General features: G+C 41.2%; 1 protein-coding gene across 1 annotated transcript in view; it reads left to right on the top strand.

The window, feature by feature from the left end:
• The first annotated feature begins 10,298 nt into the window (after positions 1–10,298).
• The window catches only part of slc9a1a (solute carrier family 9 member A1a), a 58,254-nt gene continuing 43,597 nt past the window's right edge, over positions 10,299–24,955 (top strand). Inside the window, exon 1 of the mRNA XM_084053620.1 lies at positions 10,299–11,444. Within this exon, the coding sequence (XP_083909746.1) occupies positions 11,111–11,444 (334 nt within the window). The 5' untranslated portion in view covers positions 10,299–11,110. The remainder of the gene's footprint in view (positions 11,445–24,955) is intronic.

The following is a 24,955-nucleotide window of genomic DNA, read 5'->3' as shown; positions in this document are numbered from 1 at the left end:
ATTTTAGCTGTCTGACATCTGACATGGAATATTCTAACAATATTTGACTTGCATGGACTGGATGGATTTGGACACTCATTTGTCTTTAAGCCATTTTCCAAAATAATAATTCCAACTCCCCACTATGAAGCCACATGCTGTACACAGTAAAGAGAGTCAATTTAACTGAATCATTAAAGCACTCCCAATTTTATGGTGTAGTTGAAACAGATGAACAGATATTGTGTTCATTTATTTTAATTAAGACACTCAGCTTTGCAGTAGAGAGTGCCTTTACGTAGTTTCACTACATGCGTGTAACATTTAGCATAGTCACCGTTGTGGGGACATACAGTAATAGCACTGTGAAAACACAGGTTATGTCATTTAATAAAACATGAAAGCGGATTTTTTATACAGTGGTAAATTATACATGAAAAACTATGGTGGTGAGTCATAGAGGGGCCATGTCACAGTACACGTCAGAGCACTGCCTCTCTGATTGCACCAGGCGAAGAACATGATTTGTGTTCATGCTCCAAGGCTGTGGAAGTATAAAGGCTGAGTCAGATAATAGTTGTATGCCAATAACCTTTTGAGTGGCGTAATTCAATGTGCCTGCACATGCATGGTGGGCTGTGCAAGGTGGGTGAAGTGTACACACGTATTGCACGTGTGTGTGCGCACGTGCGTGCGCACGTGCGTGTGTGTGTGTAGACGGGTGGAGTGTAGAGAGGTAGGCTAGACAGAGATAGTATAGGCCTAGTGCTTGTCTGAGTGTCTGAACAGTAGTGGAGAGAGAGGGAGCGTGTTAAAGTGAGTGAGTGATGTTCTTCTGCATATCACGCTTAACTATAGTATTTCGTCTAAACAGTTAAGGTACTGTTTAGTTTATGATATAGCTACAGCTCATATCAGAGCTGGCCTTGACTGGCCCAGCCAGTAACCCCCCCCCACCCCCTTGTAGATGAAGTCATAACTCCAGCAGATGTTCCTTTCACAAAATAACACAGGGTGACATCAGCAGGGAACAGATAAGGCCCCCTGGTGGATCATCCCTACAACTTCCCAGTGATGCTATGGAATACCACAGACACAGTAAAATCCTCACAGTTTATCCTTTATGAGAGTGGAACATGTGTGTCCATTTTTACTAATTAAATGACAACTTACCTCAAACACTAACCCAAGTTAAATTATCACAGAGGATTTTACAGTGATTTTACAGCCAGAGGGGAGAGGTTGCTATACAGGGTAAGAGTTTTGAGTGAAATCCCTGATAAATCTGCACTGGACACAATGCTACACATGTGTATATACAGTGGGATGCCTCCCAGCAATCCTAAACTGCCCGCTTTGAAGTTCAAAGTGTTCTCTTGCCCCCACCCACCCCCCATCTATTTTAGGGTGTTGCCAGATGTGACCTGGGCAAAATTGCTGAAAAAGCGCACCTTTCATGGTAATGAGGTAAGAGTTATGGCTCGCCCTGGAGCCAGAGTTCTGCCTTGGAAGACAAAGAGAGGAACACCTTGGAAACCCTGTGCTGACAGAATAGAGCAAAGTCAGGCTTAACGTACAGAAGGACTCTTTTATCGAAACAGCGTGTGTGTGTGTGAGTGTGAGTGTGAGTGTGAGTGTGAGTGTGAGTGTGAGTGTGTGTGTGTGTGTGTGTGTGTGTGTGTGTGTGTGTGTGTGTGTGTGTGTGTGTGTGTGTGTGTGTGTGTGTGTGTGTGTGTGTGTGTGTGTGTGTGTGTGTGTGTGGAGAGAGAGAGAAAACATCACATGATTTTCATTTTTGGTAAGACCACATGGCTTACATCTGAAAGTGGTTTGCACACAGTTGAGATGTGTGTTGTAAGTATTTACTCTCTTACACAGGGGCTGGAGCTAACTATCAACCAGGGAGGTTTTGTACTTCTCATTACAATGATAAATGGCTTTGGCTATAGGCCTATCCTTTGGATGATTCTCGAATTAATTCCAATGATGCAGCATTTAGTTGCTCAACTTTCCAGATGAAAGTAACTTGAAAATGGAGAGAGGGGGGGGGGGGGAGAGAGAGAGAGAGAGAGAGAGAGAGAGAGAGAGAGAGAGAGAGAGAGAGAGAGAGAGAGAGAGAGAGAGAGAGAGAGAGAGAGAGAGAGAGAAACCCTCTGCTGTATAATATTGATGTGCCTGGGATGAGGGCTCCACCTTCAGGCAAAGGGAAGCACACACAGAAACTCTTCATCTCAGAGCACTGACATCTGGTTGAATTTTGGAGGTGGTTCTGGATAATGTGTCTGCTTTTGTTTGGTAGGAGTAGAAAAATAGAAAGAGACAGACAGACAGACAGACAGACAGACAGACAGACAGACAGACAGACAGACAGACAGACAGACGACAGGGAGGGAGCTGCTATCAAATTGTCAGATTACACAGTGGAGTGGAGAGATGGTGGGTGCTGACCTTCACTGTTGTTTTGTAAACAAATGAATCCCACATCTCATGACGCTAAACTAACACTCTGGAGGTTTATGTAAAATGTCTTATTCTCTATCAGTTGTTAACATGGCTCTGCATTTTTTGCAACACTGGTCTGCACTGCTGAGATAGGTCTTGGCAGCTTTAGCCGAATGGACTGTAACTGATATGCCTGGTTTTGATAGGCAAAATAATGAGCTATAGAGGATATGCGTGTGACATCATCATCAAACCCGGAAGTTATGCAGGAATGCCTACTGAGTGTCAAAAAAATACTTTCTGGCCTTGACAGCCCATGCTTCCAAACAGAAAAGTCATATCTGATTGCATTAAACAACATTAAACAATGTTAAACTCACTTTGCATGTTGCTTTGCCACTCGATTTGCCACTCGATGTGCCATTCACTTTAAGCATGGGCATATCCTCTATAGAGATATGGTATAGTGGCTATAAGGCCTACGCCCCCTAAAACCACACATACCACCTCGGTGGCTGAGAGCTGAGGCATATCAGAAACATTTTACTCTATGTCACATCACATCCCTGTCAGTCAGATTACCAATGAATGAATGAATAAATAACACACATGCATTGCACGCACACACGCACACACGCACACACGCACACACGCACCCACGCACGTAACATTGGCTCCATTGCAGATTTATCAGGGATTTCACACAAAACTCTCAGTATACTGGAATGGACCACCCCTCACTCCTGTGGGAAAAAGGCACCCAACTATATGTGACATTTCTTCAGGCTATGTTACATGTCAATTCACACTCCCTTAGCAGCGAGTGTCTGCAGCACATTGCACAGTGTCAACTAGAACAGACTCCAGAAAGCATATGTCCAAAACTGTTATTTTTCAGGATAGAATCTGTGTTCCAGTGGATCCAATGCAGTTATTATTTAGTCACAAGCTCTTGTCAATACTTTTCATTGATTAAAAAAAAAACACTGAAAGACTTAACAACTTTCAACCTGGCGTACCTATTTTGGGCATGTCATTATAGGCAAAAATGTTTTTTAAAAATCTTCAAAAATAATTAAAATAGCATACCTACAAGCTCATAACGGATTGTGACCGAATATGTTTTGTTGCTGTTGCACGACACCGTAATACAACCAAGTAGGCTATAAAACAGGGCATTCCTTTATGAAAAGACATGAAACTACTATGAAGCTGCCCAACAGCGATGATATACTCTACGCCCTGTCATACAGAGTCAAAGCAGTCCATTAATTACGCACGTCTTGTTACATGGGTCAGCATGTGGCCCTTGGCCAGCCATGACTACATGGCCATAATTATTGAAGTACGTCTTTGCTATAACCTAAGATTATGCAAATGATATAGGCCTACCCAGACACCAGCTCTCTCCAAGAACTGATGTATGCTTATTACCCATGATGTGATTTGGCATGAGTCAGAGCAGTGGCATTAAACTGATTCAATATACAGGTGCACAGTAAAACACTGCTAATTTAACTCTGAGTGTAAAACATTGTAAAAATGTTAGGATTCCACTTTGTTTTTTTACTGTACTAGCATGAGTGTAAGGGTTTGCAACAAATGAAAGCATTAAATCATGCAGGGCATGTAAGGCCAAGGCATGTGCCACAGCTGTAATCAGCTGAAAGCCTGTTTCCAGCATTTCTAATCAGTCACACACCAATCACAGCCTATTCTCACAACAAGGTGGTCCATTTAAATAATTATGCTACTGCTCCCCTTGCCACACCAGTACTGCCATGCCACACGCTGCTGGCAAAGCGTTATCTCCACCCTTCAAGCCTCCACATTTTTTATTCAGAATCCTCACATGGTGACACAAAGGTTAAAACGGATTTCATTGCGTTGCTTTGTACACCCATGGGGGGTTTTCTACATTGTGCTCCCTACAGCGTAGCGTGCTGCTTGGCTAATCCAGGGAGCGTCTTAAGAGGGGAGCCAGATTCAGCACCATGCATAACTGTATTTCCATTTGTTTTGCAATAAATTATGTGTGCAAGAACTAGACTTTTTCCAAAATGTTTCAGATCCCATCTATGTCACAATTGACCACAAATAACCATCACTGTGCGGTGGTACAATTAGAACCGTCAAAATATGTTTGCTTGTCCCGGACGGCAGACATCCTGTCAGAGGACGTCAGCACTAGCAGAGCTCATGTCAGAAGGCGGTGGCGAGGTGGCAGTCTTGACATCATTTGTTTTTTACCCTGTCTTGCCCTGCTGGGTCATCATTACCAGACCTGAGAAAGGACAGGCGCTGTGGGATCCTGTGGCTAGCCACTAATGAAGCGCCAGAGTGACGCAGCATGGCCAGGAAGCCGTCAGCACAGCAGACAGTCCCTAAAGCAGAAGTCCTATATGGTCGAGACTGTCAGTGATGGTGGTAATATAGACAGAGCACATGCAGCTCTTAGATAAAACAGTACGCATTTCCATCAGGCCGTGCATGTGACAAGCAGCTGAGCATAAAGCCAGCATTGCGTTTGAGGTGGCTGACCTGTTTTACATTGTGTGTGTGTGTGTGTGTGTGTGTGTGTGTGTGTGTGTGTGTGTGTGTGTGTGTGTGTGTGTGTGTGTGTGTGTGTGTGTGTGTGTGTGTGGGGGGGGGGGGGGGGGGGGGGTGTATGTGTCCATCCACATGGCTTTGGCACTGAGTCACCTCTTCCAATTGAAACTCATAATAAACATAGGCAACAAAACATGTTGAAGCCACACAATTTGGCAATTCGTCCCTTTTTTGTTTCAAACAGAATCTGTGGGATTTACAGCTTTTCCTCTGCAGGTTAAAGTGCTACTTGACAATAATTGACTTGTTTTGTTCCACATTTTGTGGTTTGTGGAAAAAGAGTGGGCTTGGGCAGAATGACGGAAAAACAGCAACTTCAAAGTAGTCACATGGCCTACTTTGGGATCAGGGAAAAAACTGGTGGAGGAGACAGTTCTGTATCCCATGGGCATTTTTATGATGAAAATAATGGTACTAGTGTACAGTTTTAATATGAAAACCAATCATCAACCGTGCCTAGTGGCTCAGAGAGCACAGACAATATTCTTCTTGAGGACCCGGGTTTGAATCCGACCCCCATCTTGCCTCGCATTCCCTTGCTTTTCTGTCTCTCTACACTGACCTATCTGAAATGAAGCATAAAATGCCAAAAATAAATCTAAGAAAAAAGAAAAGATTCTATCCTCCACCACCACACACAACAAAAATCTGCTTTGTTCTTCTGTCTTTGACACTGGGGTCCAATGAAAATACTGTTTGCGTGAGTCTTGAGAAAATTGATAGGAACAGTTATGTCTCAAAAAAACACTTCCTGCCAAGAGCGCTGCAGTCCTTGCTTTTGGATTTATTTTGAGCCCGATTTATCTTTGATCAAAACGTTTGATTTCCTTGACGGGAACATTGACCCCCATAGGCCACTGGGTTCATGTGCCCTTGAAAGGCATGGTGGATTTGCCATAAGAAAGTCTCAGAATAAACGAGATACCAGACATGTGTTTAACTCAGTCCTCCGGAGTAATTTGCATCATATCCACTAACCACAGAACTGTGTCTCCTATTATTTTCTCAAAGTATTTGATGACATTTGGAATCATGTTGTAGCAATCTGCGTTCTTGCAGCAAAACTCTGGCACCCAGATCTTGCCACAACAGAGCTAAAAAAGAGAGATGTAGGCTTAGCTATGCATTTACAGTAGGTATATATAGTGCTGGATGTGACTGCTCCCACATGTTTTACAAGGCTGAACCTGGGCTGAACTTAATCAGCTTTGCAAACTACAAATTGGTCCCTAGGGCTAACTAGGATGGTGCACTGTGTTGCATAAAAGAACTAGCAAGGCATGTGACAGAGATAATGTAATTTTCATAAATGGATTGATACCAAACAGCCCTCCTGTCAGCAATATATCCACTGCACCTTAATCGAATGTCTGCTTTTTATGAGTTTCAATCAGTGGGCAACAAGAAGGAGAGAGAGAGAGAGAGAGAGAGAGAGAGAGAGAGAGAGAGAGAGAGAGAGAGAGAGAGAGATCCTATGACAAAGTGGATAGACAGCTCGCCACCTGGGACCCATGCCAGTGTGATTGTGTGTGGTCTGTTGTGCACACGCATGTGTGCACTCTGAAGCATGCAGCAGAGGACTGGGTTATTAAGATTCAACATAACTTATTAATGCACGCTGTCCTCTAGAGAAGCATACTGTCAACAACTTAATTCAATCCATTATGCCTTTGTTATGCCTTGGAAACATGGTGTCCTCATTGCTTCTCTTCTGGTCCTGAAGTAGCTGTTGGAGACCAAACTATAATCAGTCTATGTGTCTGCACCCTACCACAGGTCTATCATTCCTGTTTAACTGGTCTTGGCCTAATTGTTGAGTGCCATAGGCAATTACAGCTATTTGGGTTGAAATAGGCCCTCAACAACAGTATTTCCTGCTGCTGTAATTTCAAACCACCACAGTAAAATGATTATTAGAAATGTACTAACGGTTATAGGCTATGTTTGTTTGAATGAGAGAAGTGCTGTCTAGTCTAAGAGGACAATAGTATTTCATATCCTCAAAGTTGCAGTGGTGGGAAGTAACCAAGTACCTTTACTCAAGTAAGGTACTTGTACTTACCTAGGCCCATAGCTCCCATTGGGAGGTAGCCTACTTGTACTTTACTTAAATAATTAAAATTTCTGCTACTTTGCACTTGCTACTTCACTATATTATGTAGTCAAATGTACTTTTTACTCTACTACAGTACATGATGTGATACCTTTAGTTACCTTGCAGATTGAGATATACATCATATAAAATATAATCAACAAATACATGAGGATGTATTCATTTATTATAGATTAATATAAGTGTTAAGATGTTTTGTGTTGTGATGCTGTCACAAACTACCCAGCACTATATAGTTAAAATAAGTCCCCTTACCAGCTGCAACATGAACCAAATATCGATGCATTCGTTCAAATTCATAAAAAAAGTCATATTTATTGTGAAATGGGGCATTATGCATAATGAGTACTTTTACTTTTGGTGTTTTAAGTATTTTGAACCTTGCCTTTGTACTTAACCACTTGAACCCCATCACCCCCTATTCCTATTCTGAGGGGAACACTCGCCAGAAATAGCTGATCTACAAGCTCACAACGCGTCGCGTTGCAATGTCTATGCGTTGTGAGCTTGTACAGCAGATCGCTATTACTGGCGATTGGTGAAGAGATTTGGTGTAGAAGGAAACAAGAGGCAGACCAAGTACGGAGCCAACTCCGGTCCGTTTCACTAGTGTAGAGGGTTTAAGTTGTTAAGTCATTTTTTGAATGCAGAACATTTACTTAAAGGTTGGGTAAGTGATATTTTTTGGTTAAAACAAAAAGTATTTTGTTAAAAGGTTAAAGCACTATATTCTGATAGTAATCATTGCTATAGTGTTTGTTCAGTAACGGGAGTCTCTATGTCTCTCCATCTCTTTAATAAACAGAAAATACATTTTTCGGTAGGTGTCAAAATCTCAGCCAATCAGGAGAAAGTACCCATTTTTAAGCTTCATTTTTATAGTGTTCCAGTTCCAATTGTGTCTGCTCATTTCTTAGTGTCATCACTTCCAATTTCACTTGTTTCATCTATATCCTGATTGAGTTCTCTATCCTGATTGGATAAAATTGAAAATCAAACTGAAAATGAAACGAAAATGCATTTTCTGTTTTATAAAGAGCTGGAGAGACAAGGAGACTCCTTTTACTGAACAAACACTCTATAGTCTATAGCAATGAGTACTATCAGAATATAGAGCTATTTAACACTTATTTTAACAAGAGAAAATCACTTACCCTACCTTTAACTACGTAACTATAACATTGTTTTTCTACATTGTGGTATTTCTACTTTCCAAAAAATCTGAGTACATGTTACACCACTGCATAATGTGTTCCTACTATAGTAGGCTAGTTGGATACAGGTTGAGTGGACAGTCTGGGCACCCATACTCTGTGAGCACCTCAATGTTGAATTGGCTAATTTGAACATGTAAAAAAATAAAGAATAACTATATGCTTTGGATAATGGTCAGATATAATGTTAAGTATAGCATATGATTTGAACATGCATGGTACATCATAAGAGACCAAGATTTACCCTTCAACTGTTTACCGGTATGCCCAAAAATGATTGTCTATCCACATGTTTTGTAGCACTTTGTAGCAATTGTAAAGATTTTAGGCCTTAAATGTTATTAAAATTATTATATGTATTTGGCCCCCCCACCCCCATTTATAAATTCACTATAAATAAAACATAAAATAATAGATGGTGCCCACTCTTCCCGGTTAACGTTCACTAGAATTCTACCTGGATTGCAGGTTTGACATCATTTACTAAGTCATAGCCATGGCTTCCACACACTCCAGGAACAACATGATCCATCAAAGAAGAAACAGCACACATTATCAGTAGCAATTTTAGAATGGGGGTTGCAGGTGTGGCATTATCTTGGTTCATAATGGCAGTGGTGTAAAGTAACTAAGTAGGCTATATTTACTAGTAGTGTACTTAAAGCGGCACCAGACATGTATGTCTTTTTTAATTAACAAAATGTAATTTTGTCCAATCTGTATGGTAGAGTATATTAATACAATATAACTTATACAATTGAGGTGGTTGTAATTTGTCTCCCTACTGTTCTATTGAGACATTTAGATCGTGTCAAAGGTCATGTCTCACCTAGACACAGGATCTGACACCAATTTTGACCTGATGGTCAAGATTCAATTTATCTCCTGAGCAAGCAGGCCAGCTCTATTAGCTCAATGGTAAAAAATGTCAGCACTTGTGCAGAAAACCGGGTTCAAATCTGGGGTCGAAGAGGAAAGTTACATAGTGCAGCTTTAATTTCAGGGTACTTTTACTTGACTGGCGTATCTAAATGTGTTATACTTTATAGGCAAATATTGCACTTTTTACTCTACTACAATTACAGCTTTAGATTCTAGTTACTTTTCAGATGTAGATGATTAAGATCATTTAGATGATTAATAATTATTCAAATCAATTATTTTGTATAAAATAGGGCTTAAAGGTGTAATTCACCCAAAAATTGATTTTCAATCAATTACACAACACATGAGGCCTTGAATTCATGGAGATTTGTTAGTTTTTGTCGCATTCCTATGCCAATAATTTGATGACTGGCGGAAATATGGTAATGTATCCGGTAGGAGACTCAAAGAGTCTCCTTTGAGTCTCCTACCGGAGAGACCGCCGGTAATACACTTTTTGGCTTAGGAATGCGACAGAAACAAAAAAATCTCCATGAATTCAATACTTCATGGGGTGTGTAATTGATAGAAAATAAGTAATTTTTGGGGTGAACTACTCCTTTAAGTGGTTATTGGTTAATGATCAGTAATTATGAAGTATGAAATAGGGCTTAAGTGGGCAATGATCAGTATTGTCCACTAACATGATATATGATTCTGAAATTAGCATTCAGCTTCTGCATAATGAGTTATTTTACTTTTGCTACTTTAAATATATTTTTGATCCAACGTATACCTTTGTCCTTTGACTTAAGTAAGATTTTGACAGCAGGGGTTTTACTGGAACAAAGCATTTTTTCCAACTGTGGTATTGTTACTTTTACATAAGTTAAAAAAGAAACCTCTTCCACCACTGTTTTAACAGATGTTGATAGATCACCTTCAGCCTCCTCTCCAATAGGTGTCACTATAGTGAGGCCACCCGCCCCCACCTCCTCCCACCCATCTCCTCCATTCCATCCCCCTCCTCCTCCTCCTCCTCCCATCTAGATATCATCCGTGAAAGGGTGTGCGTTGTGAAGGTTGTGTGTATTTAGCTGATGTACATCACTGCACGCAGGAGCACTCAGTCAACCCCTGGTGTGTAAATAGCCTACAGCACTGACTGCTTGAGCAGGATCAGAGCAGAGCTCAGCCAACACACGGTAGTATTGTCTGACCAGGGGACGGACGGGAGGAAATGATGAAAATGCCGCATTCACGGACATGATTCCTCAAAGTTGAATTAATAGGAGGGACACTTCTTAAAAATGCAACGCGACCGCTTCTTTCAATCTATCTCAAGGTCAACAACGTGTGCTGAGCCCTGCTGTCTCGCATCGTGGACAGTGACTTCCCAGGGCGGTTGGGAGGAGGGGAGAAGAGCCGAGGAGATGCCGTTGTCCTTCTGCTCGTCAGCGTCCACAATGACACCTTTTCACGGACAAGGAGGACATTCACTCCATCAATGACAGCCCGGTCGCCGACAAGACAACTTTCTTCCTCTTGTCACTTTTTGAGGAATTAAGTTTTGAGGGCTTTTGTTTGACAGTACTGTTGATAAAGCACCGCGCTCCTCGCGGGTTGAAGGATTCGTTTCCTGCTTTTCTTTCCCCAGACGGCCCTGCTGCCTTAGTGCGATAAAGTAACGAAACGTTTCACCTGGCCGCGGTGACCAACTGAAAGCAACCTCTCAAACAACAAATGGATATTTGTTTTGGTTTCAGAAGAACCACACAGGTTAATACTAGTTAGTTATTAACTTCATTGAGACAAGTAAGTTACCGCCAACTTCCTTGGAACCGGCTTGTTTTCCAGCATACGTTACCGAGTCGCAGCAGCGACTTGGATGTCAGCAGTCACCATGCCTTCTTCGAAGAGAGTTGTTTCACGGAGTCCTGCCGGTTTCCTCCAGACTTTACCTGAACGGGGTCTGCTGGTGCTGCTGGTGCTGGTGTCTCTGCAGGGCACGGTTCTGCCCCTCGGGGCTGCCAGCTCCCCGGATCACACCACCCACCAGAAGCCCCCCGATAGTTACGGCGGAATGGACGACCAAGGACATGGACGAGGACATCATAACGTCACTAAAAAGTCCTTTCCCGTCCTCGGGATCGATTACCACCACATACAGACCCCGTTCGAGATCTCGTTATGGGTCCTGCTGGCCTCTTTAATGAAATTAGGTGAGTATTGAACGAGCCCTGCGGTGTGCGTGCCGGCGTCGTGATGACCAGACGTCAGGAAATGCTAGTTTAGTCTTGTCTACAGGTGAAGTCCACAACCACCAACCACATGAACTAACTAACTCAGTAAGATCAGGTGATGTAGTCTGTAGGTGCTGTCAGCATGAACTAACTCAATAGTATACAGTCTGCTGATGTAGTCTGTAGGTGCTGTCAACATGAACTAACTCAGTACAGACTGACAATGTAGTTTCTCTGTAGGTGCTGTCAACATGAACTAACTCAGTACAGTCTGGTGATGTAGTCTCTGTAGGTGCTGTCAAAATGATTTAACTCAATACAGCCTGTATTAGTTCAGGAGATGTAGTCTATTATGTACTGTCAACATCTGGGAACTACATCCATCTGCAGTCAAGTTACACCTAAATGCACCACATGTCCCTACATCAAACTAAATAAAGGTATCTGTTTCATCAGGGTATCCTCTGAACTACAGTACACTAAAATACTGTATAGCACTCTAAGCCTATATTATTTGTATAATATTCAGTCAGTTACATTCACAGATATGGCTTACATTGCTCAGTGGAAAGATTAGATCATGTTTTGATATGGTGCTTTACTCTGCGATGACAAGATAGAATAAGATAACTAAGCTCATTGGTAGAGTCATGCACTGTACAGGTCATCCAACGTGTTTTTCCCCCTTTTTCTTCCCGTCGACTGGTTAAGTCATCAGATCTGTCTGCTGTTTTGTAATGAGATCAATTTGAGTTGTGCTTACTCCTTGTAGTTTCGCATGACTAAGCACAATTGATGCAGTACACACTGCACAGCAGGCTAGCAGAAGGTTATTAATAACGAGCCGAGGAGTAGTCTGTCTATTGAGTTTCACTGTTATAAGGCAAAGCATTCACACCATTGCAATGAAGTCAAGTGTGCAGTGTGTTTGGAAATCTGAAACCGCAAACATAGAAGACAGTCACTCCACAATCAGTCACAGTCACAGACACTTTTACTTCAACCAATCAGGAGTCGAATGACTGACACATTTTGTGAGCCATTTTACCAGAACGAATGGTACTAAAATAGTTGATTCTGTGATACAGAATCAGTTATCTATGGTTTCGCTTGATTTTGAATACGTCCCCCAACCTTGACAGACACACAGGTTTCTGTCCTCACCTGATGTACATTTTCTCTTATTATTTCACTGTCCTCCTCTCCCAGTCCCTTCAGTCCTTTACTCTTCCAAATATACAATATCCTGCTTTGCCTCCAGTCCCTCCCTATGTCCTTTCTCACCATCTTTGTTAATGCTTTTCTCTTGCCTAATACAACATGCTTTCTACCGTGCCCTGGCCTGCAGTGTCCCCTGCTGTCTTTTGTTTGGGTACCAGGCCAGCAGCTTGTCAGTTCCCTGCGACAGTCACAGGAGCCTGACTGAGCTCAATTTGCCCAGTGGGATGCTTACTGTATCTTGTATGAGGGGGGTTCACAGGAGAGAAGCATATGAAGGGCGCAGTGTGAAAAAGAGAGGGATGAGAATGATGGGTGGCGATACAGAGTCTACGAAGCTGAGTTAGATTTCAATGAGATGTGAGTGAACGATAAAGAGGGAGGGAGTGTCCGGAGCAGCAGATTATGGTGACCTTCAGTTTCTGTCTGGGCTGCTGGAAAATGGGCAGTTGGTAATTCACTGTGTCGCTGCACTACACTTCTCCGTATCTGCCCAGTATGTGATTTATCCTCTTGGACCTAATAACTCACCAGCCCATAGGCACAATGATGCCCAATTATCTGTGTACAGCACAGCCTGTACTCGCTGCCTGGCCCTTCTTCAAGACCGATCTTTGGTAAAAGCAACTCGTGAATCAATATTCCCCAGTGGGAAAGCTCTTCAATCTATGAGGCCGTTGCCATGGTATACAGTTACACTAACAATATCTTAATAGAGTGTGTTCCTATATATTTGCAGTTCCCTAATTAAAGCTTCACTAATTGTGATACAGATCATTGGTGCACAGAAATGAGATTTTCTCCTCACTCGTAATGTTCTACTCAACGAACTTGGCCTGTGATTTTCTAGGCTGCACCAGACGCCCACACAGCTAAAACAAAGTTATAAATTAATTTGTCAGTTGTAGTAATCTCTGCACATTTAAAATAAATGTCAGTTAAACATTATCAAAGGATCAATGTTAACAAGCTATTATCTAAATTACCCCATTCTGCATTTATAGTACTATGTGAATAATTAAGCTAGGCTTCACAGGGGCTTGCCGCTCTATGCTACAAGACTACACTGTTTCCAAACACAATTGTTGCCAAGGATGATTGTGGTGGGTAAGAATGCCAGTGATAGTTTATAGCCTTATCAAACATTCAGGAGGGGTCAAATTCAAGATTGGCCTTGAGACTGCTATCAGCATTAAACCTGATAATGTATTGCTGTGGTATGTGGGATGTAAGGTGGGGCACATGAGTTGTATGTTTCCCTGGTTATAGGTGGCTATAAAACTCTCTACAATGAGTTTATTGTGTCACGTACTGTAAGTCTCACATTGACAAAGCTCACATGGGAAAATAAACTTTTAAGAGTGCAAGTTAAGGGCACCGGCCATGACACTCCAAATTACGTTTTTTTTTTTTGTTATTCACACACATTAGCCTATATGCACACAGTTATAGAACTAATTTGGTGAACACTTGAGAGTGTAGAAATGAATGTGTATGGGTTCATTTTTACAGTCTCATAGTTAAATTGACACTGGAATTTGCATTGTAGGGCGGCAGGCTACTGTTATCAGTGGTCAATATTTGTCATGGTGGACATGGCAGGCATTAATGGTTCAGGTAGGAGACCCGAACCATTACTAACTAAGTAGGATTTTTTTTTTTTTTACGGAAGTAGAAAGAGTAATTGTTTTCTCTCGTTAAACTTCCACTCCAGTTATTGAAATAAAAGGAGTGTATTCATGCACTGCCACATGGTTTCATGTACAATGGAAGTCTAAGGACCACAAACATCAAAGCCATAGTACTGTAAATATGTATTTCTCATGGAAAGGCACACACACCACATCCTGAGCAAACGTACAAAATGCTTAATTAGCGTAACACATTATCACAGTGGAAGAACGTTTCACCTTACCATGTAGAGGTGCAAAACAAAAAGTCACGTCCAACATTTTTTTTTTTTTGTTAAAACAAAAAATGCAACCTGTCTTCCTTTTGTCATTTAGCAGTCCCACCTTTTTCCTCATTGAATAGAAATAATAATAATCAGATTTGCTTTTCCGGAAGCTGATGACAGTGTCCTTTACTTTTCTGCATGCCCTGATGTTTTGCATCTTAAGCTTATGTTTAGTGGCATGTTTAGTAGCATGTTTTGTGTAGTTATATTTGTGGCGCTGTTTTAAGCCTATAGAGACTGTTGCCTACTGAATGAAAAGAACAGAGCAAATAATGTGTTTCGTAGTTACTAGTCAGAATTATTCAAGCACATCACATATTTCTACAGTGTTGGTGGTTACAACGCCTTTATCATTGTGAAAGGTCTACTACCCCTTTATCCGTGTGAGTCTACCCGTGTGAGTCTTGTAATATTGTTAAGGTAGTGTTTGTTTTCCTAGCAAGTGGTTCACTTAAAGACTACTGTACATCTGAGATGGGCTGAGATTCATGATGACCAGGCAGGGAAACATTATTAGTATCAGCAGCTTGAGGCATAAAACTAATAGTAACAGGAAACAATCTAAGTTTATGTTTATATTTATTTATTAGCTCCATCCACTCCTTGTTTATCTTATAACTGAAAAAGGCACCACAACATACGGTAACAGTACAATACACAACATACATATGATAACTCTATATAACAATTATATCTCTATAATTGAGGGATCACTTAACACCTCTTCAAAATCTCCCAAAATAAAGAAATGGAATGTATAGGTCTCTACTGTACATCCATATCACATCTTCCAGAACAGAATAATCATATAATGTTTCATACCATTCATTGTGAAAACAAATAAAACTTTCTTAAAACTTAATGTATTTCTTTCTGAAGGAAAAACAAAACAAACTTGGTAATGAATTTGTGCAAAAAAAGTTCTATTCAATTCAATTCAATTCAATTCAATTTTATTAAAGTGTCAAATCACAACAAGTTGTCTCAAGACACTTTACATGTAGAGAAGAGACCCAACATCCCACCCTGAGCAAGCAATTTTGCGACAGTGGCAACGAAAAACTCCCTCTTAATTCAACAGGAAGAAACGTCAGGCAGACCCTAGGCTCTAGGGCGGGGGCCTTCTGCCTCGACCGTGTTGGGGGAAAGAAGAGAGAGAGAAAGGGACAGACAGAGGAGAGACAGAAAGAGATACAGTGCAAGCAGTAACAATAACAATAATAGCAAATATAATAGTGTAAGATACTAGCATATGATAGTATAATATAGTACAGCAATAGTGTGTATGCAGTATATAATGGAATAATATAAAAATGTTTAAGATAATATAATATGCGGTATAGTGTAGTGTAGTAGAAGTCCACGGTCGTGTCCAGGTCGTGCTCCATGGAGAGAGGCCCGGTCCGGTCCGCAGTCACAGTCTTGAGCCGCAGCTGGGGGTCCGTAGTAACAGTCCATAGACTCCATGGAGAGGCCCAGGCCCGGTCCGCAGTCACAGTCTTGAGCCGCAGCTGGGGGTCCATAGTAATAGTCCATGGACCTGCGACGTGGGTGGTAGAAGAAACTCCGGGGAACGAGTCCCCGGTTGTAGAATTAGTGGCAGGCCTTACTAGAGCGTGAATCCGTACAGGGTTAATTACGATTGTACCAATGGGACACAAACCCACACAACCAAAGGGAGGACGGGAAGAGAGAGGACGAGGGGAGAGAGGAGAAAGGGGAAGGTGGGGGAGAGAGGATGACTATAGGGGGACTGAGTCTATACACTTCGGCTATAGGCTTTATCATAGAGAAAGGTTTTTAGTCTAGTTTTAAATATACAGAGTGTGTCTGCTTTACGGACTGAGACTGGGAGAAGGTTCCACAGCTGAGGTGCTTGAAACTTAAATGCTCTACCTCCTGTTCTAGTTTTTTGGGGGTTTACTGGAACCGTAAGCATTTTTTCATACTGTGGACGCAGTGGTGTTCTGGCTGGTTTACGGGGCTCGATGAGTTCTTTGAGATATACTGGTGCCTGTCCATTGAGAGCCTTGTATGTGAGGAGGAGAACTTTAAACTCTATTCTGTATTTAACCGGGAGCCAGTGCAAAGAGGCCAATGAAGGAGTGATATGATCTCTTCTTCTGGTTCCTGTCAGTATGCGCGCAGCGGCATTCTGGACAAGCTGCAGGCTATTTAGGGACTTACTTGGGCAGCCTGATAGTAAGGCGTTGCAATAGTCCAGCCTAGAAGTAACAAATGCGTGGACAAGTTTTTCTGCATCATTTTGGGACAGAATGTGCCTAACTTTTGCAATATTACGCAGGTGAAAAAAGGCATTTCTTGAAATTTGTTTTATGTGGGACTGAAAGGACATGTCTTGGTCAAACGTGACTCCCAGATTCTTTACAGTGGCCCTGGAGGTCAAGGTAATACCATCTAGGGTAAAATTCTCATCGATTAATTTATCTCTGAGGTGCTTAGGGCCGAGTACAATAACTTCAGTTTTGTCCGAGTTGAGGAGTAGGTAATTACGGGTCATCCAACTCTTGATGTCTATAAGACATGCTTGAAGTTTAGCCAGTTGATCTGTTTCATCTGGCTTCATTGATAGATATAATTGTGTATCATCTGCATAGCAATGGAAATTTATAGAGTGTTTCCTAATTATCTCACCTAAGGGAAGCATATATAGAGTGAATAGTATTGGTCCAAGTACAGAGCCTTGTGGGACTCCGTATTTAACCTTTTCGCAGAAAGAAAAAGAAATTGGGGCAAGAGAAGAGAAAGAAAAATGTTGTCCTGGCTAATCAAACAAACCCAGTGGTGATACAGTGGTGGCTAGAGCACATATCCTAATAGTGACTCACAATGGAGTCCAAAGGTAGGCCTGTAGGAGGTTGGCTCACCCTACCTCAGCTCACACTGGACGTGACACTGTCCTAATCTCTAATGACTGTGTGGGAGAGATTATAGGTATATATCCTTAAAACACCACACCCATCGCACAGCTAATGAGACCGATATACTGCAGTGTGTCTTTTACAATGTTTTCTTAATTATCTCCACCAGGCCAGAGACGGAGATCGGAGAGTCTGTCTGTGTGTCTGCCAGTGCCTGTGTTTGTAAAGCTAATCTCACAAATCGCCGGACCAATCGTTTTTTTGGAAAATTCCAATAAATCATGAACGCATCATCCAATCAACCCCAAATTTGTATCACATGAGTGACACAACACAGAGCCAGAAGCAATATCCATATGGTGCCACAAACACAGACAGACAGTTGTCACTGTCTGTTGCAGAAACCTGATAACCCCCCAAGATAATATTAAGATAGGGGAGGGGAGTGGGGCTTGACAGTTTTCCACTAAGCCCTGTCTCTCCTCGATTTTGATTGATTGGTTGACATTGAGTGGTGCTCCACTCCAAAAGGTGAACTATTTTGTAATTGAGTGCTCCTACCAAATAATGCTGGACACTGAGAGCACTGAAATGCAATGCTCAACGCTGGGAAGAGTGTATTTACAAAAATACATAATGCTGAAAAGACTGACAGATGAAAAAAAAAACACTTTCTGTGGACACGGCCCCTTAAGCTTTTGTAGGTTTGAAGATCAGTATTGACAAATGGAAAGATTTGTCAATCTTTCCATGTGTCTTTACACACACACACACACACACACACACACACACACACACACACACACACACACACACACACACACACACACACACACACACACACACACACAGCTGTGACTTCGGCAGGGGTAGCAGATAGCAGTTGCTCTATCTGTTGTTTTGGATTCTTGTGTTCTGGATGTGATTAACTGGATGGTAGTTTGTGAAAGAACCTGGGTCATCAGATTTAAAAAGTTGGATGATCTTTGTTGTTTCCAGGAACAACACCAGTTTCTAGGGAAGTCACAACAATGTAATTTAGTGGGTCAGTCATGGTGGATCTCTTACCTCTTTCACAAGAGTAGTATTAATTATCATGTTGTGCTGTTGATAATTTAAGATTGTATTTGATATTCAAATACCTCTTTGGTGTCAGGAAGTTCCGATAACATAATAGAGAAAAACAACCATCTTTTCTATATAATCAAGGGGACTTCCACCGTTTGGACTTCTCCAAGAGAAATGCCCACATGTACAAAGAATACATTATTAAACACACTTGTATTCACAAAATGATCAGCTTAGGATTTATCCCCATCAGAGAAGTGTGACAGTAGTAGTTCCATCAACTCCTTATTTCTTTGCAGAGACCAGTTTAAGTTGTCCATGTTCATTTTTCTTTTACATTATTTGATGACTCCTTGAATTCATCACTGTTCTTTTAATTTTAGTTTTTAGTTGTTCTAAGGAGTTACTTTTGTTTATATATGATTTGTAATTAATTTGGTTCAAGGGTGTTGGACTTAATAGATTTATTTTCTAAACATTATTCTTTTAACTTTTGAGGACTTCTGCAAACCAGGCTTGAAAAGGATTTAATTGTGTTTTGTCTTTTGGATCTTTTGAACATAACTAATGGGAAACATAGTTGAAAACAATTTAATCTGCTCATATTACTTTTGTTACTTTCCAATAAAATAAAAAATTGTTAGATTTCCAATAAGTTAATTTACCATCTGATTGTCTTGTCCTTAATTAAGCAAATTAAACTGGAAGATTCAGAAGTTGTCTTGATATATTGTCGTTTTAGACTGCCGTGGGCAACAGAAAAGTCCCCATTGCACTGTGCCACAGGTGAAAGTGTCATTGTTTTTTTAGTAAAGTGGGTTTTATATAAATCTTTCTTTGTTGCCATCATGTTGTCTGTCAGCATACCCAGCCAGACCTTCTCTCTCACTCAAACTCTACACGAGATCACAAGATTAGATTGTCAGTCTGTGATAAGGCAAGCAGAACTTTGACCTCTCTGATGTGACTGATGTCTGGACTCTGGAGACAAACGGACTCCTACTCCCTCCCCATACCCAGCTACACACTGTACGACTTTTAAAGTGGTCGGGGGGGTCATCAGATCGTTTAGCATTTCACACTACACAAGTCTCTTTCTTGAAATCGGCTGTCATAATATAGTTGTGGTTTTCACACTATACGATTGATCACCGATTGATCCAGACCCGATACATTTGTTTTTATTCCAATTCATTTTAACCGACGTCTCACGAAAACATGCAAGGCTCCCGTGATATATGCGCGAGACCAAGACGGGATGCTATTGATAGTCATTAAATAATTCTCTATTAGTCACTCACTCACTCTACTCTACTCTACAGGCTAAGTGACAAAGGAATTATATCCCCTCATACCTGCAACCTAAAAAAATAAAACCCTGGCTGCAACAGAGAAGGAGCGCACGTGTTCTAAATGTTTTATAATAACACCAGTTGCGTAGCGTTGGGACTTTCCTGGTCCATGCTGCTGATTGAAGCATTTTTTCAAATATCGTAGCTAACTATTTAATACTGCAGTATCAACATTGCTTTACCAATATTTGTGACACCAGGTCTATATCTATTCATCTAAGCACATGCACACGCACGCACGCACACACGCACGCACAGCTTGCTCTCTCTGTGTGCAATTCCTCTCAAATAAACAGGGGCCCCCTTGCGCACGCTCGCTCACTCTCATTCTGTTTTGTAATGTTGTTGTTACTTTTTAGATCTCAATTGAGATATTGCAGGCTTATACAACTGGACTGTAATATTGTGGTATTATGTGGTGGACTAAATGACAATGCATTTTTTGTTGCCATTTTTCCACAACGAATAAACAGGAAGTAAACAAGCTGTTTTTTTAGATTTTTTTTTTTTTTTTTTAGAATTAAGTAATTTCCGGGTCTCTCCTTTTCTGACAGGCAAGGAATCATTCATAGGTTAGCAAACAGCGCCATCTGGTGGAAAACCACTGAAAACACAAATCTCGTCAAACTCGTCAGTGGCAGGCTGCGCCTTAGCAGAATCTGACGAGAAATCTCGTTAGTGGCAGGCAAAGAGTTAATGAACTAAATGTCCTTGTGCCACATTCAAGGATGGGTCCTACGTTCTCTCTGTCTGTAACATCGGATTACAGTTATATCACACACATTTGTATTAACTTTTATTGCAATATGAGGTCCATGATTAAAATTAAATACACTAGTGAGGTGTTAATTTTAGGAACAGATGTGCATTTTAAGTTTTTTTTGTTGTGTTTAGGCTTGTTTTTAAACCACAACAGTTGCTCTGGAGTGTTACAATGGGTCTGGACATGACAAAAAAAATCTAACTCTGTAAAATAATGCTTTTTACCAATGTTGCTATGCAACATTTTACTCCAATGATTTGCTACAGTGTGATTCATACATGACATTTTAATATGGAACAATGAGGCCTGTTGGCATTACCACATACACTTGACTTGACTTGACTAGTAGTAATGTAAATATGTGAAGAAATCGTCTGTGTACCAATGATCTCTCTGTGTAGATTTAACTGCAGACCTAACACTAAAATAAACTAGTTGTCTGTTGTCTCTTAATCATTTAAACCGTAACAGGCCTTATGTATGAAAGACGCAGAACACAATGGCCTGCCCTGCATCCAGAAATAGGACCGTGACTCACAAATGCAAATTGGGGGCATCTTTTACATGGTTTTAGACTGGAGGAAGGTCCGCATCAGTCTGAATACAAAGGGTTTGTGATTTTGTCAGATGAAAAGAAAAACACTTCTTTGAATGTCAGGATGTTTGGGTGTTAAACATTGCTAAAAAATGATGATGCCTTTTGGAAACGACACAAAGGAGAGGACGGCCCCTTTATTGTCCATCTGTCCACCTCGACAAAGAGGAGGCACAATTGTTTTCTCCCCTTATCATTTATGCACTATTCATCCTTTGGTTGCCAGCTTTGAAAATTTGATCACCTGGCAACGAGGCACAGTTCCTGGCTTTGAAGATGATAACGTGCAGCCAGAGCCAGACTCCCGACAAAGGGGGGGGGGGCGGGGGTGAACTATAGTGCAACAGGCTGTTATAATACAGTATGTGAATTGTCTTCGATGACCTTAGCCCATAAAGGTTCTCAGTAGGGAGTGGAGTAAGAACAAAGTGCACGTCCTTGAATCACCTGCTTGAACTTGTTGGTGAAGTTTGTCATTTGTCATCCATTCAATGGATGGAACACAACCCTAAGCAGCAAACACTGAAATCCAGAGAAACCAACCATCAATTGGTTTCTGTGTGGCTGAAGAATACCTTGCTAGCTGAAGTGTATTCGTCACTAATCTTTCCGAATGTGTCTTGACAACCATCACGTGACAACCAGCCATGAGTTTTTCTTTCAGCCTTGCCGGTTTCACTTTTTCACCATCTTATCACCCCTGATAATGTTTTCTAGTGGGCAAAGGCTGGAGTGGACTTAGTCGGAGTCATGCTGGAGAGATTTGAGAATGTGTGAGCTGTCACCACTTTAGTGCATGTTGGGTGCTTCAGGCCTTATCACAACGCCTCCATTGACCATGGGCGCTAACTGTAACACAAGACAAGGCAGGTCATTCTCTTGAGAGAACGGTGCAAAACTGAACACATCCCTTTGGACCTGAGCAGAGAGAAAGGTTCCTCTTTATATTTAAAATGCTTTTCAGACCCCTTCAATACTTGTTCAGTTCACCATGGATCTTTGTGTGTTCAGTCCTTAGGGGGTCTGGAGAGAGTCGTTACACTGAGCGTTTCTAAGTACCTGTTTTGACCCTGAAAGGGTTCCTTGTCCCGCAGCAATGATGAGTCATTCTCTTCCTGGTCAGCCTGGCCTCACACTCACAGGCCTCATTGTCTCTCTTTGTCACCGATGAAGGATGCTGGGTTGTTTTACATTCTACTCCTGGACCCACTATTCAGGCTCTGGCAGCTTGACTCAGCAGTGACAATCACTTAAATCCAACTAATTATGACCTGTCTGCACTTTTCTCTGGCCTAGCCCCATTCTTTATGCCTAGGCTTTTTTTATTTATTTTTTACAGCCAACAGGGTTATTACAATTTGACCAAATGAGGTGTAGACCGTTGTCACTCTAGGACATGGCATGCATACAAGCAGTCAACCTTTTTTTGTTTCACCAATGCATTATGATTCCTGCGACTTCACAAACTGCTTTGATACACGAATAAAGAATTGGCACTGGAGCACCTCGGACAATTTGAGCCTTTTTTATTTAGGTCACAGGGTGCAAGGCACAGAACAAAAAGATGTAAGATTACATCTTTGTCATGACCTAAAATGTAACCTTACATCAAAACCGCTCCTGAGACACACTGGAACAGCCTGATTTCGGCTTGAGGTGCGGTGGAATATCCCTTTAATCCTTGCTTTGATGCAAGATTGGACAGGGAGGCCCATTAGGGCTGCACGATTAATCTCAATACATACATCAATGCGTTCTCATTTTTAATTAAAATGACAATGATTCCCTTGAGTCACGCTGCTGTTGCTTACTAACCCGGCACAGCATGTGTTGATGGAGGCATAAACACAGATTATCATTAGCCTACTCGGACAGCGTAGGCCAAAGAAGATAGTGTATGACAGAACGTTATCAAGCTAAAAAAAACATAGTAACACAAAGAATCCTCATGGCGAGTGATGATGTGTTTGTACTGAAAAAGTAACACTGTATAACATTCTACAACCAACCTCAAACGTCGCCATATCATCCAATATGATTTAGCAATGAAGGACAAAAAAACACTACATCACAAAACCCCAGCCGCCAGACAACACCAACCTCATTAAATGTAAAAACATGCTTTTTAAAGAACAAATTAGAATTGTGTCGTGTGAGAGAATCGTGATTCCATAAATTAATTCCTTTACAGTGTTTTTGTCCAAGTACTCTGTCATTCTAACAATTTAGAAATGGTCAATTTGAACTGCTTTAACGGAAATTGCTTATGCCAAGGCTTAGATAAAACTCCAGTCAGATGATTATCAATTTATAACCCTTTGCAGATGGAACAAAATGGGACATTAATAAGCAATATCTGACTGATTGCCTCTGGAGAAGAGACAAAGTAATAACTAGACTGCCACCAAGGCAGCAGAACAATGACTTCATCTTATTTGAGGACAGTCACGGTAAGTGTATCTGAATTGATGAGCTTGAAAGTTCGACGTACAGTAGTGAAACCAGTACAGCTGGAGGCAATGGACTAAAAAGGTGTGCCTATTGCCTAATCATTTTGGATGATGGTCTCGAGCAAATGTCCCATTTATTTAGTTTGACATTTACTACAATTTCTGTAGTAAAAAAAGTGGGGAGTTTCAGAAATGCTCACAAATAGTGAAGATCGCAGATCTATTAACTCCACAACACTTAAGTGATGAATTCATTATGTGTTTTTGTTAGTTTGGGTCCAGGGGATACACTTAATTCCTCTTTTGGGTCTCAAGCTGAAAAAGGTTTGGGAACCCCTGCTTAAAATGGACAGGTTATTGTAGGTTATTTATAGATGATTGTGGGGTTAGGACTAAGTCCCCTTGCTGAGAGGGGCAGACACAGAAGAACACGTTAATGCCTTATTGTATACTAATAATATCCCCAAGTGGTTGTCCCACACATCCCTGAATTGACTATATTCAGTCTTGGTTTTCAGTTGATATCTGACTTTCGGGCTGCTTATTAAAATCCTGGTTGGGAAGCTCTGAGTGTTTGTTGTGAATGAGACATGCAGCCCTCTGCCTCACCATCCACTACTGCCAAGGTGCCCTGTGGCAAGACTTAGTTACTCCCTGAACAACAGCAGCAAATTCTGGTGCTACTAGGCAGGAACCAGGTGTGTGTACACATTATACATATAACCCTCATTATCCCTGCAATTACTCCTCCGGGCAATTGCTATAAATGGGTATATAGTTAACTTGCCAACAAGTATTAAATATTCCGTTTTACAGCATGTGTCTTTGAATTACTATTGACTACAACAATATATCTGTAATTACAGTGCACAGGATAAATCTGTTTCTGATTTCTAAATGAGATAGTATAGTGAGATAGGAAAAGGAATAGTGAGATGGTAGGAGACATGCAAGACTGTTGTTTTGTGTTGTGTTGGAGCTGGACTTGATGTCACTAGCAGCAAGAAGGCTGTGCTAACAAATTGAACATACACCCAAAGGGTGTTTTAGTCTTTGAATCAGTGACATTATGGTTCCCCATGCCGTGACATTATACTATGGAAATGTAGAGCAGACGTTCCCTTGAGGACTGACTTGTTTTAACACACTCTGTTAGCAGCCAGCCTAGTATTGTTGCTTTGGATCCAATAACAAGGAAGTTGGCG

The sequence above is a fragment of the Gymnoscopelus microlampas genome, assembly GCF_963454915.1.
Source record: "Gymnoscopelus microlampas genome assembly, chromosome: 3".
Lineage (NCBI taxonomy): Eukaryota > Metazoa > Chordata > Actinopteri > Myctophiformes > Myctophidae > Gymnoscopelus > Gymnoscopelus microlampas.
This window is presented reverse-complemented; position numbering and strand designations above follow the sequence as displayed.